Source organism: Meleagris gallopavo, chromosome 2 (assembly GCF_905368555.1).
Source record: "Meleagris gallopavo chromosome 2, MGAL_WU_HG_1.1, whole genome shotgun sequence".
Classification (NCBI taxonomy): Eukaryota; Metazoa; Chordata; class Aves; order Galliformes; family Phasianidae; genus Meleagris; species Meleagris gallopavo.
The window spans coordinates 68517183-68533559 of NC_139405.1; the positions used below are offsets into that span (position 1 = coordinate 68517183).

General features: G+C 37.3%; 1 protein-coding gene across 8 annotated transcripts in view; it reads left to right on the top strand.

Moving 5' to 3' along the window:
* Positions 1-12813: 12813 nt before the first annotated feature.
* Positions 12814-16377, top strand: part of LOC146545012 (uncharacterized) — a 39924-nt gene continuing 36360 nt past the window's right edge. For 3 of the 8 annotated variants that reach the window (XR_014881457.1, XR_014881454.1, XR_014881458.1), the window contains exons 1-2: positions 12814-13144; positions 15209-15302. Coding sequence is in view for 2 of the 8 variants with exons in the window: in XM_085217582.1 (XP_085073708.1) it covers positions 13130-13144; positions 15209-15302 (109 nt within the window). In the remaining 6 variants the exon portion in view is untranslated. The remainder of the gene's footprint in view (positions 13145-15208; positions 15303-16377) is intronic. The other 5 variants (XM_085217582.1, XR_014881455.1, XM_085217583.1 and 2 more) reach the window with 5 other exon arrangements.

Below are 16377 nucleotides of genomic sequence, written 5' to 3' on the forward strand. Positions count from 1 at the left end.
GCCGATACCTGGTGGGATGATTTCCATGACTGGAGTGTGGCTATTGATGACTACAAGCTGTTCAGCAGGGACAGGCGAAGAAGGAGGGGAGGGAGTGTTGCTATCTACATTAGGAAAGGAATAAAATGTGAAGAGCTGTCCCTAAAGACTAGTCACGAACAAGTTAAAGTCTGTGAGTGGCAGTTAGAGACCTTGTTATCAGTGTCTACTATAGGCTGCTCAATCAAAGAGAGCCTATCACCTCCAAGTACAGGAGGTGCCACAATCATAAGCACTCGTCCTGTTGGGGGATTTTGACCACCCAGACATCTGCCAGAAAAGTAGCATGGAGAGCTGTAGGCAGCCCAAGAGGCTCCTGAAATGTGTTGAGGATAAATTCCTGAGTCAAGTAATAGAAGGCTCCACAGGGGGTTGCAATACTGGGCCTTTTTCTCACCAGTGCAAATGAACTGATTGGTGACATCAGGAGTGGAGGCTGCCTGAGGTGTAGTGACCACACTATGGTTGAGTTCATGCTCTACAAAGATATGAAACAGTAAAATTTACATGCTAAATTTTAGGAAAGATAAATTTGAGCTCTTCAGTGAGTTAGTCAACAAAACACCCTGGGAAAACTGTTCTCATGGGCTTGGGAGCAGAGCAAAGTTGGCAGATCTTTAAGGAAGGCATTCCTGAAGGCTCAAGAGCTCTCCATCCCCAGGTGTGGCAAGTCACGAAAGGAAGGCAAGGGACTGGCGTGGCTGAGCTGGGATTTGCTGAAGAGCAAGAAGAAAATGCACAGGCAGTGGAAATGGGGACAGGTACCATGGGAAGAGTATAGGGAAGCTGCTAGGCTATGTAGGGATGGAATAAGGAAAGCCAAGGCCCAGGCTGAATTAAACTTGGCAAGGGGTGTCAAGAACAAGACAGACTTCTACAGGTACCTCAACCTGTAGGAATGTCCAGAAGGGCATACCTCCCCCCCCCCCCCAGTTGTGAGTGACACAGGCAAGCTGGTAACAACAGACAGGAGAGTGCTGAGATACTTAATAACTTTTTTTGCCTTGGTCTTCTCTGATAACTGCTCCTCACGCAGCCCTAAAATGTTTGGTTTAGTAGGAGGGGAGTGGGGAAGCAACATCCTTCCCACTGCAAATGAAGATGAAGTTTGTGACCACTTTAGGAAACTGAGTATCCACAAGTCCATGGGTCCTGATGCACCCCAGAGTCCTCAGGGGATTAGCTGATGTAGTTGTCAAGCCACTCTCTATAATATCTGAAAAGTTGTGGCAATCAGATGAAGTCTCCGATGGCTGGAAAAAGGGTAGCATCACACCCATTTTTAAGAAGGGTAAAAAGGATGACCCTGGGACTACCAACCTGTCAGTCTTACCTCTGTGCTGGGAAAGATCATGAAGCAGATTCTCCTGGCATATGGAAGACAGGAAGGTGATACAGGAGAATCAGCATGGCTTCAGCAAGGGCAAATCCTGCTTGACTAACCTGGTGGCTCTTTATGTGGTCAACACACCAGAGGGATGGGATGCCATTCAGAGGGACTGAGATAGGTTTGAACAGAGGGCCCAGGTGAACTTCATGAGGTGCAAAATCTTTCATCTGGATCAAGGTAACCCCCACTACCAATACAAGCAGAGGGACAAAAGGACTGAGTGCAGCCCTTCTGGAAGAAGACCTGGGGCCACTGGTGGGTGGGAAGGTGAATGTGAGCTAGCAATGTGCCCTTCCAGCCCAGAAAGCCAACTGTATCCTGGGATGCATCAAAAGAAGCATAGTCAGGTGGTTGAAGAAGGTGATCTTGCCCCCCTACTTTGTGCTGCTGAGTCCCTTACCTGGAGTACCACAGGTGTTAAGTCATCAGTACAGGAGAGCCATAGACCTGTTGGAGTGCATCTGGAGGAGGGACACGAAAATGATCCAAGGCATAAAACACAGGCTGAGAGAGCTGAGGATTTTCAGCTTGGAGAAGGCTCCATGACCTGATAGTGGCCTTTCAGTACGTAAGGTAGAGCTATAGGAAACCTCTATGAAGTGGTATGAGTCGTGGCTATGTTTGTTCATCCATTTCTACGGGTTGTTCTGGTCCCACAGTGATTTGAACTCTGGTTGTGTTTGCAAAAGTGCTGCTGAGAAACAGTTATGAGAATCTTCTATGACCAGGAGATTAATAGACACCCTGTCACTATATAAACAGCTATTGTAAGAGGATACGGTGTACTGTCCTCAACTACTGCTATATACATTGTCTTGAGTTGTCAGTTTCATGATCAGGTGTCCAGATTTTTCACTAGACTTGTCGTATTTTCTTGATGCGTATAAATTTCCTATGAATATGTAACATATGCATATATATATATGTGTGTGTGTGTGTGTGTGTGTGTGTGTGTATGTATATATCACAGATAAGAAAGTTTTATGATCTCAAAGATACTTTGGGAAGCTTCAACAGTAGAAAATTATACCTTGAATGCAAGGGTTATTTCACATTTTGGGTCCAAGTTATTTTTTTGTGTCTGCACCTCTTCATGACATAACATTGTAGCATCAGATCAAAATAGTGAGGGAGAGCTGCCTCTGGCCTGTTTAATGTCTCCATCCATTACTCGTCAGGATGAATGAATGAGCAGGCTATCTCCCAGAAATTGTGCCTTAGGAAAGTTCTACAGAAAATTATTGGTACTCCTATCTTATCTCATAAGTGAAAGAAACAGGATGGAGATATGGTACTTGTTTTGTTGTTTTTTTTTTTTCCCACCTATTGAGAGCACAACTTTTTTGTCACTATGTGAGTATAACCATCATGGAAACAGGTATTGGTCCCTGGTCCCTCCCCAGGGACTGTATCTGGGGAGATCCCCTGGTTGGCTGTAGGTTCAGTTGTAGCAGGGATTTTATGGTCTGTGGCAAAGACTACACAGTGCCTATAAAGCTCCTCCTTTCAGAGCAGGTGTCTACAACAAAAAGAAAAGGTTTGCAGGAAATGAGAACAAAAGTAGGCAATTTGCTTAGATCTGTCTATCAGGAGAGCATATCAGTTTGGTCCTACTGAGTATGGACTGAGACAGGATGAAATAAAATATTGTAAATTCTTTCTTTTTGTGAGAAGAGCAGTGGGGTGAGGTAGCTAGTGAAAGGTATACTAGCTTTTAAAAAATTCTGAGAGTGAAATGTAGGTAAGTTGTGTTAGCCGAGGAGAATAATTAACCTTTGGTCAGAATGAACTATTTGTCACATTTCCTCTCACACTTGCTTCTACAGATGCTTAATCATCAGATTATTTCTGAACTTTCAAAACTTCTTAGTCTTATGCAAATTTAATGTTATTTTTAGATAATTTTTGGCAGATTTTTGGAAGAAAAATATTAACAGAACTTTTGTTTAATATTATTGTGAAATATCATAAGAATTTGGTACAATAGGAATTTGCAAAAAAAAAAAATTCATAATAATATAGAAATAACTACTATATACTATAATATTTTGTAATATAGTTTAAGACCATTAATTTAGAAGGAAGGCTCCATATAGGAGTTTCAGGGTGATATGTGGAAAACAACTTTGATTTATCACTTTATGGTAAATTTACTCTGGCATCACAGAGCTGTAAGGAGACATCTATTGAAAATTGCTATGTACAGATGGCTAAGTCTTAAGCTACTTATAGCTAGTTGCATCCTATTTGTATTGAATCCAGAGGAATGTATTTAGTTGTTAAATTCTTTTGCATTAATTTTTGCCCTTCAGAATTGCTTTTATGTACATTAATTCTTTATTATTGAAATAGCAATAAAATCTCGTTAGGAGTGCACACAAAGAAACAAACGCCTACAGATCCTAATTTTCCTTGTGACTTGTATCACAGGGAAGCCTGAGGTATTTTCCAGGATTATCTGCAGCAGGTAAGGAATATTTATAATTCATGGTTGTTTTTTTTTTCTCATAGGTATCTAAGAGATTTTTAGAAGTCATGTGACTGGTTCCCTTAATAAGAAACTCGAAGTGTGTTGTCCCATTGTGCAAATGTGATCAATGGTACATTGAAAATCAGTAAATATAAATTGAAATGAGCTTATATTTATTTGCTGGAGAAGGGAGAAGCAAAGAAATTTCAGATTCTTGACATTGGTATGTGAAAAATTAGATGTTTTCATTTTGTGACTATATTCTTCCAAATTGAGTTTCTATTTCTCCTCTACAAAAAGACATTTGAATAGCAACAATTTGGAGAGTCTTAATGATAAATATTAAGAAAACAACAAGCAAACAAGCAAAAAGGGCTTGAGGTTTGACAGGATCTGTATTGTATCTGTATTGTTGTGTTTTGTTTGGTGGCTTTTTGTTGTTGTTGTTTTTTGTTTTGTTTTGTTTTTTTTGCATGGCCACTGGGGAATAGGGCAAGCATAACTGTGGGGAGCAGAGCCAACAAATGTGATAATTAGCTTCAGAGCAATGTTATGAAAGGGCTTCATATCACTGGAAAGAAGGAAGAAGATGCTACAGAGAAGACCTCATCACTGAAGGCCCCAATCCCAGATACTGTATACAATCCACTGGCTATCTTGTAACTCATTTAACAGTTCCACTTTCTTATTGATTTACATGGAAGCACTAAAATAAATAGAAAAATCTCATAGAATCATAGATTATCCTGAATTGGAAGAGACCCACAAGGCTCATCAAGTAGAACTTCCTGCTCCACTCAGGACCACAGCAAAATCAAACCCTATGTCTGAGTGTTGTTCAAACATTCCCTGAACTCCAGCTGCTTGGGGCCAAGCACACTTCTCTGGGCAGCCTGTTCCATGCCCATCGCTCTCTGGTACAGAACTGTTCCCTAATCCCCAGCTGCCCCTCCCATGACACAGCTCCATTCCCTCGGGTCCTGTTGCTGTCACAGAGAGCAGATCTCAGCACTGCTCCTCTGCTCCCTGTGAGGAGCTGCAGGCTGCTATGACCCTCCTCTCAGCTTCTCTGCTCTGGGCTGAACAAATCCAGGGCCCTTGGCCACTCCTCATACACCTTACTCTCCAGAACCTTCATCATCTTTGTAGCCCTTCTTTGGATGTTCTCTAAGTATTTTATACCTTTCTTAAATTGTGGCACCCAAGACTGCACACGGATCTTGAGGTGAGATTACACTGGCGCTGAGCAGAATGGGACAACCTCCTCCCCTTGCATGGTGGTAGTGCTGTGTCTTGTGCACCCCAGAGTACGGTTTGATCTTTAGGCTGCTAGGGAACACTACCAACTCATATTCAAGTTGTTGTCAACCAGAATCCCCAGATTACCTTCCACAGGGCTCTTCTTCAAGCTCTCACTACCCAGTCTTTACATATATCTAGGACTGCCACGTCCCAAGTACAGAATCCAACACTTGCTCACGTTAAACTTCATCCCTCTCATTTGTCATGATCTATTTGCAAGGTCTCTCTACTCTTGAGGGAGTGAGTCAACAGCTCCTCCCATATCCATACATTTACTTTAATACCTTTGAGGATGAATAAATATGCAAACTTGAACTAAACAGCTGGAAGGAAATGTAAAATTCAAGGACTGTGCGGTCAGGATGACTCTCTTACATCATCATAATTTCATATTCACTGTACTCTGTAAAGTGGAATGTGATATGTGAGTGGGATTGTAACACCGTGAGATAGTCACCAATTGTACTGTAGGAAGCACTGAGTCTTCGTGCTTACTTTGCAACAGAAGTACAGCAAAAGATAGCACTACAGGAGTATCTGCATTAACATAAATTGGACGGCTTCGTACTGTACTACATTTGTAATGAAGTAATTATCATTATATGAAAACTTTGCCGGTTACATATGGTTATAAATAGGCTGAGAAAATCAGTTTTACTTCTGCATTTCGAAAACTTAATGATGCAGTTACTAATCCTGGATACCTGCTGTTTTAGCTTGAGTGCTGCATGCAGGGTTTTTGCCTGCAGATTCCTTTCCCTGCTACCTTTTGTTGAAGAACAGATAGATAAAATAAACAGATAAAGCTGTTTATTTGGAATTGAAATCTGTGGTATGAGCATCTTAATACATGCAGTTAAGATAACTGTCTCTCTCTGAATGAAAGAAAGCAGTGTACATCTCAAATCCCTGCATTTTAACTCAGCTGGCAAAGAATTAACTTAGCTGTGTATATACATTTGGGATTGTCACTTAATAATTATTTATTGCAGCTCATGGGACACAGTATGTTTTAAAGGTCTCATAAATGTTATCTTTCACGAGCATTTGTTTTCAAATAATCTTGAAAGCACAATAACCTTTATAGTCAATATATGGCGGAAGTGTCGATTTTAAAATCATTCGCCTCAAACTGCAGAGAAATCAATTTACTTTGCAGTTTGGGGTGAGGAAAAAAAAAAAGTGATTTTAAAATTCCTGTCTTTTTACCCAAATGGCAGTGAAAGAAAGGAAAAATTTTTGCAAGTGAAAATTAAATAGAATATCTCATCCTTAAAGTCAAATATCAATATCCTAATATTTTAGGAATTAATAACTTCTGGTCATGATTGCCATTCATAAATATTCAGGGCAGCAGTCATCTACGCTTTTCAGTTCTTTATCTTTTCAGCACTGTTATCTTGAAGAGCTAAAGCTGCTATGATTCTGCTAATCAGGGTAATCTTCCTTACCGTAGGCTAAGGATGATGTGTGTATCTAATTTGAACTAGCTAACACTCCTACCAAAGAATCAGCCTCAGCCACATCAGCAGCTTGTTCTCAGTCATCTGCTGCCAAGGAGGAAAAGAAAGCTTACCTGGATTACTTCCTTGGTGTGTTGTTCCATGTGGATTCACAGGAATGTATGTAAGACAGGGTGGGTGGACAGAAATAATCACGAAAAGCAGCCTAAATAGGTAGGGCAGCCCCTGTTTATGCTGGCTTATGCTAGTGCAGTGCAGTGTGGGCAGCACTGATAAAAGAAAAATTATGGTTTCAGTTGCAGCCTTGTAAAGGTTTATTTCCTTATGCTAGTATTGTTGTTACTATTGTCCCAAAAGGATTCAAACGCAATCTGACGGGCTAGGAAAAAAAAAAAAAAGGTTACATACCACTTTTTGAATTTCCCCTTTCATTTTAAATAGTTGATTTCTGTGAGAGATGTGGAGAACAGAATTACTAATTTAACTACAAAAGCTTCCTACTCTAGGAGAATTACTGATTTAGCTATGAAAGCCTCCTACTCTCTTCTGTAGCTACATCATTCACTGTTTATGCCCAGTGATTTTCTGTCTCACTGCCTTTCTTAGACATTTCTGTAAAGCCCATGGAATATTTATGGCAAGATTTTCACCAGAATCTGAGCAGTCACATAATGCAACTCTTTGGTGTACTTAGACCTATTTTTTTACTTTAAAATACCCCTAGATTTTTTCAGTATTATTCTTTAATGTATGAGAATAGGAGGTGGGGGGAACTGGTTACAAAAAACGTTTGTTGCTTAGAAGTTGAATAAATCATAACAAAGTACTGTTTGATAAATATTGAATAGTAATTTGATAAACACATAATAAGAAGGAACTTATTGAATGTGATAAATAAGGGATTTTTTTTTCTAGTATTTTAATGTGTTGTAGATCTTACTATGAGCCTGTGTGATATTAAACTATTAGAAAATACACAGTTAAAAAAATCTAAGAGGAAACAGACATTTAAAAATTAAATCAAATGAAAGTATCTGTTAAGCAGTGGAGGAGCTTTTGTGGAAATGCTTTTTACCTGACAACTCTACAGCTGGTTATGTAGTACAGTACAGTCTTTCCATGTCAAATATCCAGAATTCGAAGTAATATTAAATTAGGCATGCTAGAATAATCAGTAGGGCTAAATTTTAGAAAATAAAACTGATCTCCAGATGAATTAATTTACACGGAGTTGTAGGGTAACTGTTCATACAGTTGATACTCCTAGCCTGTGATGGGGGCTGCCTAGGATGAGGGAACCTTTTAGTGAAAGATTACTGCATTCTTGGAGAAATGTACATTTTAACACTTGGTTGTTCTGGCACATTGCAGTGTATATTATATGCTGTAGATGAATAGATAACATTCTGTTCCAGAAAACCTGTTTTCTCAATCATTAATCAGCCAGTGTCTTGAGCTCCTGGAGAGTCTGAGCTCCATTGCTTGTTTTGTCTTCCATATAGTTGGAAAACAGATGGAGCTGTAGTCAGGGAGTCTGAGCAGCCAAGGGTTCCACCCTTGAGATAGGTGAAGAATCCTCAAACCTATCAGCTGAAAAGAAGAAAAAAGTAGTATAAACATGAATTTCACCTGGTAGTGCTAAAAAAAACCAAAAACAAACAAAAAAGTATGCCAACATGCTGTACAAGTCATGTTTTATGTACTTAAGGGAAGAAAGCTTTGACAATTTCAGAAGTTGCACTAATAATTATGCATGCTAATATGTTAGGCACACCATCTCAAGAATATGAGAAAATTGGGTATAAAAAATGTGCAGAAGCAATATAGACACCAGAACATAGTGGCCTGTCTGGAGTGTAGACCACCACTTTATGCGTAGACCATTGCAGCTGCCAGACAAATGACAATATTTGAGCCCACAGCCAGTATGCAAAATACTCAGTGTCTAAAACTATCTGAGTGAAAGGAAGCAGAAAGTTGTCTCTTTCTATTAACTTGCATGTTGTTTTATATAAAAACTGTTCACTGGCCTCCCTGTAGTCTGGGTATACTCAAATAGCATCAAGTGTTTTGGCAAGGAATGTACTCATTGATATCTAGCACATAGTATCCATGAACATCTATTTCTTTGTTGTCTGCTACAACTCCAGCCTAGAAATATATGCTGTTGAGATAATTTTGCTGTTTGAAAACATTCCTGGAATTATTTCCATGACTGTATATTTAGGATTATAATGTCAGCATAATTCTGAAGATCTTTCAGTCCCAAACGTGAAAAATTTGGTTTCATCTTACATGAACAGGATAACAGGCAAAAGGAGACATGAAGCATTTGATGGCTTTCCCACAGTATGATGCTTTGGTATCTGAAATTTTGTTTCAGTCAGAATTACATGATACCTGACCGCAATATTTGAAATTGCTATTTTCCTAGAGAAAACTGAAAAATTAAGTGAATTTCTTGCTTTCTTTTAGTTTAACATAAAACTGAACCATTTGAAAACAATGCTTCAGTATATTTAAAAAAAAAATTACTTTTCTGCTGGTGGAATGCTTATTTGCTAAATCTGCTTCTGAAAAACTTCGTCTTTCATTTTTGTCCAATTTACTTATTTTTGAAAGCAGGTAGAGAGAAGTAAGGAGTGAGAAGCTCATTACACTGATGTTTCACAAACTCCAAAGCTTGGAATTTCGGTAGCATGCTCTTTACTTATGACTTGAAGAACACAGATTCTCTTTCCTGCCCCATGGCATAATTCCCATTTGGATTTATGACCAGGATCCCAGAGAGATTCTCTAATGGAAGATGGAAATGTAAATTTTCAAAATGGGACTGAGCTGTGAAAAGAACTTGGTTACTGCAGGGCTAGGTGAGAACTGTTAACTTTCAGAAGTGTGTTCAACTGAAGTTCGCATTCCAGGGATGAATAGTGTAGAGACGAATATTGTCTCCTAAACACTACATACAATGTACTTGTGCACAAGCCTCAGTATCTTCTTGGGTACAAAGTGAGAATTTCTAGACATGTATATCAGAGTGCATTCCCCCTCCCCCCCCCCCCCCAAGGAGAGAGGTATCAGCTTAGCCCTGTCAGGAAGCTTTGCCTCTCAATTCAACAGTAATAATATCAGCCATCTTTCAAATAATGCCTTAACTGTCAGACTGCAAAGAGGCTTCTCCAGGATCATGTTTTTAATTGAATTTTTCCTTTTTACAAAAGCACTAAAGTTACATTGGACCAGATGGTGGCAGAGGAGAAGGGAAAGGGAAAGGATGTACCAGACACTCACTTTCAGGTCAGCTGTTGCCAATTTGCTGTAGGATAGTTTATATTCTTAAAGAAGCTTCTCCAGAAGTACTTGAACACTATGCTCTCCTTCCTAACTGGATGCTTCTATGTGTCCTGCAATCTGTTTTGCAGATACATGTCCTTTTCTTTGCAGATGACTTGGCAGAAAGGGGATATGAGAATTCCCTCTGGAAATGTAGCTGCATAGTTTCTACATGTGTTTGACAGCTGGCATCCTAAATCTGAAGGGTGCGTTGAAAGAGCTTCCTCTTCCACTTTATACACACACATATACGCACATACACACACACACACAAACACACGCATACATGCCCTCACTCTCAAAGCAGTTCTTACATCCTTAGACAATCTGGACTGGATTTAAAATGAAGCAAGTTACCCCTATCCATGGATAGATCTTTGAGAAACCTCAATTAGTTTGTGATAAACAGTCAAGCAAGTCATAGTTTGTGGATCTTGCTTGTAGCTGTGTGTGTGAAGCATGTTTCAAATTGTCCAGCAGGCAGGAGTGGATGCTTCAGCCATTCACACAAGAGTGGAGGACCAGACATCCAAACTACTTGGACTACGTTCTCAGGCCTATAACACAAATTTGTGCCTATAACAGATTTCTGCAGTGCCAGATCATCTGATTCTCCTTGCTGTTGAAAGAATCCCTGCCTGCTGGCCTGTGACATTTGCCACTGTTGTGCCACTGATTCCCAAGCTCTGCCTGGGAACTTGGCACAGACCAGGAATCTTTCCCACAGGTGACTTGCATGCGGCCATCTTGCTTTGGAGGCCAAAGGAGTTCAGAACATGGATACTGCTCATTCACAGGCAGACTCTGGACAAGGAAACAGTCTTGAATATTGTCCTGTGATATATGGAAATAAAAAAATTTCTGAGCTTAGTTCTGGAGTCTTCTTTTCTTTAAAAGTTACTTTTGATGCCTCCTAATTTGCTTTTAACTCAACTCTTGAACTAATATGTCCTGGTAATTTTCTGTGTAAATTCAGATGCTGCAGCAGAGAATTTGCCAGCTTCTTTAAACCTGATCAATATTAATGATCTATGTGTGCAAAAACCAGGAGAAAAATACCTAATCTAAATATGATATACCTATCACCAAATCTAAAAATATTTATTTAAATTATTGCCACAAACATAGACTTGAATAGAAAGTGAGCAAGAGGTAGTAAGAACAATACATACTACTTTTCTACAACACAGGTGACTCCTGGGTGGTGATAGTGAAAGGAAATAGATTGGGAAGAAAATCATATTTGAGCAGATGTAGGCAATAGATTTTTAAAGGTTGCTAGCCTCAATTTGTTATGTTTCCAAGGGTGAAAAAGAATAAATACAAGTACTAAAAACGGGCAAAATACTTGAAGTATCACTACAGACATTTTGTTTTAATTAAAATAATTTTTGAAAAAAAAAATCCTCTCTCTCTCAAAAAAGTAAGATATTACATTTCTGATGCCTATTCTTTGGGCTTACATGGAGCATTTTATTACACAGTAGTATTTTTTTCAACTCTATTTAATAGACACTTATGAGACACAGTTCTATAATATAATAGATTCAGACTCTTTAGACACTCAAAAGAAAAGCGATTTTCTGGACACAGAACCTATGCTAAAAATACATCTTTTTTATCAAAGTGAAAGAACAAATATGAAAAAATGAAAAAAAAAAAAGAAAAATGAGCTGGCATTTTGTGTTTACTTCATAATGTGTCAGAACATATTCTTTACTACAGAGTGCTGATACATCTTGAATTTTTAGCAGCTGAGACATGTATCAAGATGTATCATACAAATATGTTTTATAATTACAGTCAGCAGAAAGAGCCTTAAACCATTGAATTGTTTGAAATCTATACTTTGCATTGTCACCGCCCATCAAATTTCACTAAGGCAAAATATCCACATAGCAAAATTTTTAGGAAATTTCTTTGACAAGTAGAAGGTTTGCAAGGATTCTTGAAATATTTTCTTTCAAGTATGCAAAAGCAGAGTATCAACAATGCTATATTAAAAAAACTACAGACCCATATAATATTGAAATCAATGTTTGTGCTGAACATTACTGAGAACATCCTTTGTCTTTTTCTTCTTCCTTTGAAAAAGCATAAGCCAAAATAAATTGCTGCTACTGAAAAAAAAAAACACAAAAAAACAACAACTAAGCCCAAACTAAACAACAACTAAGCCCAAACTAAACAACAACAACAAAAAAGACAAAGTGTTTTTGTCATCTGTCCAATAGGAATTTTATTTAGAGTAACAACAAAACTTCTTCTGGAGAGTTATAGTGTCTATATTGAGACTTAGAAATTAGAAATAAAAATATTAAGAATTGTATTTTTTGTAAGATTGATTTTCTTTATTGTTATTTTCTCGTAAACTGAGATTCCTTCTTGTGTTGAGATAAATGGAGTCAACCTGGATACCTTTTCCAATATACAGGATGAAGTATCTCTCCACTGGAATTTCTTGTTTGAGTATAAAAAAAGAGACAATTCTTATTGCTAAACCTTTTTTTTTTTTTTTTTTTTTTTCCTCCTGTCTGTACAGAATTAATTTGAAGAATGAGGCCCTAGCATTCCCTCTTCCCTCATCCTACAACAATTAATTTTCAGAGTATTCCATTTGTTGAATACGCATCAGAAGAACTGGACAATTGTATGATGTAAAAAAAAAAAAGAAAGAAAAAGAAGAAGAAGAAAAAAAATGTTGAAGGAGGTAATGGGGGAAAAATTGTGCTACAGCATTAATTAAAGATGGGTCCAGTCATGTCAGTAAGCCTTTCTGTTTCAGAACCTTGGGAAATCTTTCACTGGCAGGATAAATAATTCTATTTACAGAAAGTTACACACATCAAATTCTGAAAGAATTTAATGAACATACTCAGTTCAATGCAAAACATAAAAAAGAGGGATACACTTGAATTTTGTGTTTACACGAAGATATCATTCTTTCCTCTTGGTGTTCAGTGTACTTCTGTGAACAAGGCGTGTTTAGTTTTGCCCTTCAGTTTCTAGGTGACTCTGTAGATATTAACAAAGAGTCAGTCAACACTAGATGTTTTTTCACTATTTTTCTTTGTGTGAAATGAGTTGTTCTTTAATTTGGACATAGAAATTGGATACGATCTCTAGCTACACATGTTTACCAGAAAGGTACAGTTTTCCTACTTTTTTTTTTTTTTAATTATTATTATTATTATTTACAAGGTATTTTATCTGCTATATGTAAACCTGTATGCCTTCATGTTTTCCTACCCAGAGATCTTTGGAGTAAGATTTGGAGCCTAGTTTCATTGGAATCTATAGTACAATTGCTCAAAGCCTAATGCTTGCTGTCACAGATGATAGCTCCCAGGAGGGCCCTGCAATCCCTTACAAACAGGAGCCTTGTGCTCACAGCAAAAATGTATTTCAGCTCTTAGAAGAAACACATTTTAGGAAAAGCAAAGGATGTTAATTTCAGTAACAGCAAATGAGTTTGATAGAGAAGTGTATTTCACATCCCACTCAAAAACATCCACTAGGAATAGGAAAATGTCAGTATTCAAAAAGAAAGGTAGAAAAGATAAGGAAAAGGGAGAGCTACAGCTCAAAGACACACATGAAAAAAAACAAAAACAAAAAAAGATCTTATGGAATATGGAATGAAAAAATATGTATAATTATTGAGTTGAGAGAAGGAAAGTAATGCCTACTACTCTGCTGCTCTTTGGCTATTTGTACTGATACAAAAATGTATTAAATAGGAATAAATGTTTTATACCAGGTTTATACTAAGAAGATGATGCTTACTGTTGATCTGTAACTTTAATATTTTATCAGTGGGACATATTTATGCCTGCTTATTGATGTGCTCCGTCTCCTACAATTCTTAGTTTATAGATACTGTCAAAAGATAAAAAGATGGGATGAATTATTGAATGCTTTATTGTGATATAATGTAATAGCTTTACTATGCAGTTAATACTTTTTTAATAGAGAATGTCCATTATAGTTCACTTGTAAAATAATTTAAAAAAAATCTTTGTTTTCATACTTTAGTTTTATATATTTAGTTTTTTAATACATGCTACATGGAGAGTATAAGAGTATTTTCTCTCCTCTCTGTTAACTATAGAAGGATGAGGTAAAATTGTATTTTTCATATTCAAGTCCTAAAAGAGCTTGAGGATCTTTTCAGTCCTTTCCATATTACTGAAGACTGTGAAGCTCCAGAACAAGCAGGAATTTCTAGCAGAAATTGTGATCACTTTTATTTTGCTGAAGGTATAAGATGGTAACAAAAATTTATTCTCTGTTTTGCCTTGTTTATCTTTTGAGTTCTCTGTAGACTCTGGATGCACTGATAAAGGGTTTTGCTCTCTTCCAGTCAGCAGTTTGGGAAAATGAGGAAGAGGAGGGTGGAAGTTAAGCTGATACTAAGAAGCATTTAGAGTTACTCTCCCATTAAAATCTGTGTTTTCTTCCTGGGAAAACATTTCAGTCAGGTGCATCCAAATAAAAATCAGCCACGAAGGGAATATTTATCATTTATTTTAGCTTGGTTGAATGATGATTTCTTAGTGCCACAGTTACTTTTTTTAAAATGCATCTCTTCACTGTGAGAAGCAGATATTCTCCCTCTGGTATAAAACTGATGGGCAATAAATCTATTTAAGATCTTGTAGTTCTGTGGGATTCTAGCCAAGACTTTCACCAATACAAATGATACTCCAGATCACATTCTGTGTTTGCCTGAACATCAGATTTCAGTGACAGCCATCTTTTATTATACAACATTAATGAAAGCAGAAACAGAAAGCATGCTTCACTGCAAATATACTGAATCTTTAATACAGTATTATCTCGCTACTTATCCTAAATTTTGCCTTTCTTTTGCTATGAACAGCTGATAATATCCACTAGGATATTTCTTTCAAGCATTGTTTTAATTTCGGCTTTGTAGATTCTGCGTTTGCAAGAAATACATGAGTACATGCGTGTCACTAGTTACTATTTTTCCTAGAAAACACTATTTCCCTCTGATGTAAAATTGTTTATCATTCTTTCAAATCATGGCACATCTGTAAGTTAAGGAGTTGTTTTGTAAAAGGCAGCTTGAAGGTACAGGGTTGGAGGTCTTTCCATTAAGGAAAATAAAATATATCTATTTTTTAACTCACACTAGATTAGAGAGGAGCTCAAATTCACAGCATTTATTTGTCAACAATTTTACAGTCCCTGATGCCTGATGTTGTGTATGTGCATCTCTGGAGACAGGAAGGAGAAGAGGTCATGGTGGTGAAGAGCTTGGACTACACATACAGCCTAGGTGAGAGGCATGAAATGTAGAGAGATGACATGATTTTAGGGTTGAACCTGGTCAGTGAAGATTTTTACATGTTTGTAACTGTAGAATAATTTGTGTTGGATGGAACTTGTGGACTCATACAAACTCCCCTCCCTTTAGGAATAATTTAAATGTTGGGACAGATTGCCCAGAGACCAGTCCAGCTGATATTTGAGTATCTCCAAGAATGTAGATGTTAAAGTCTCTATGAGACAGATTTGTATAGACAAGTACGTATTTCCCACATGGAAACTACTGCAGATGAGTTTTCCATATTTTTTATTTTCTGTCTCAGAATTATAACTAAATAAATGAACATTGTGATACATTGCTGAAAGCATTAGAAGTGTTTTAATTGATGTCTATTAATGTCACTTTTATCTGAGACATCTAATTTTTTTTTCTAATACCAATTTTATCAAAACAATACTCCCGTTTTTCACTCAGATTGTAGTTGAATAAGTTTGTGCTTATGATTCATTTTAAAATTCAAAAGGAGATTTCCCAGATCTTGAGCTCTGGCAATAATAGTAATAAAAATAACCTCAGGTCAAAAACAGCTCTTGAGGAAAACAAAAAATAAAAGACCAACATTTATGAACAATTTTTGTGTGTGTGGTTTTTTTTTTTTTTTTTTTTTTTTTTTTTTAATACATCTAGGGACTGCAGGGAACAATTATGATCATCCTCACTGAACTCCTGCATAACCTAAACTACACAATTTCACCTAGGGACTCTTGCACATAATGTAACAACTTGTGATTGAATTACTAGAGCATGCCAAATTGCTGAAAGTTCTTACATGGAAACAAGTTGTTTGTTCTTTAGAAGTTCACCCTCTGTTGCATTACCAGCTTTGAATCGGTAGTAACATAATGATCTTTACTAGGGATTTTCTGTGATCTTGTCTTAGGATGATTCTAATTATAGGTGAGCTATGAGAAAGGAAATAGTCATTGATTTAAGACCCAGTCAGTCTTGGCTGAAATTTTAAAATCTTCCAAAAATGTGTCTTGAATCCAATTACTTTCAGGGAGTGCTCAGATGACCCTGCAGA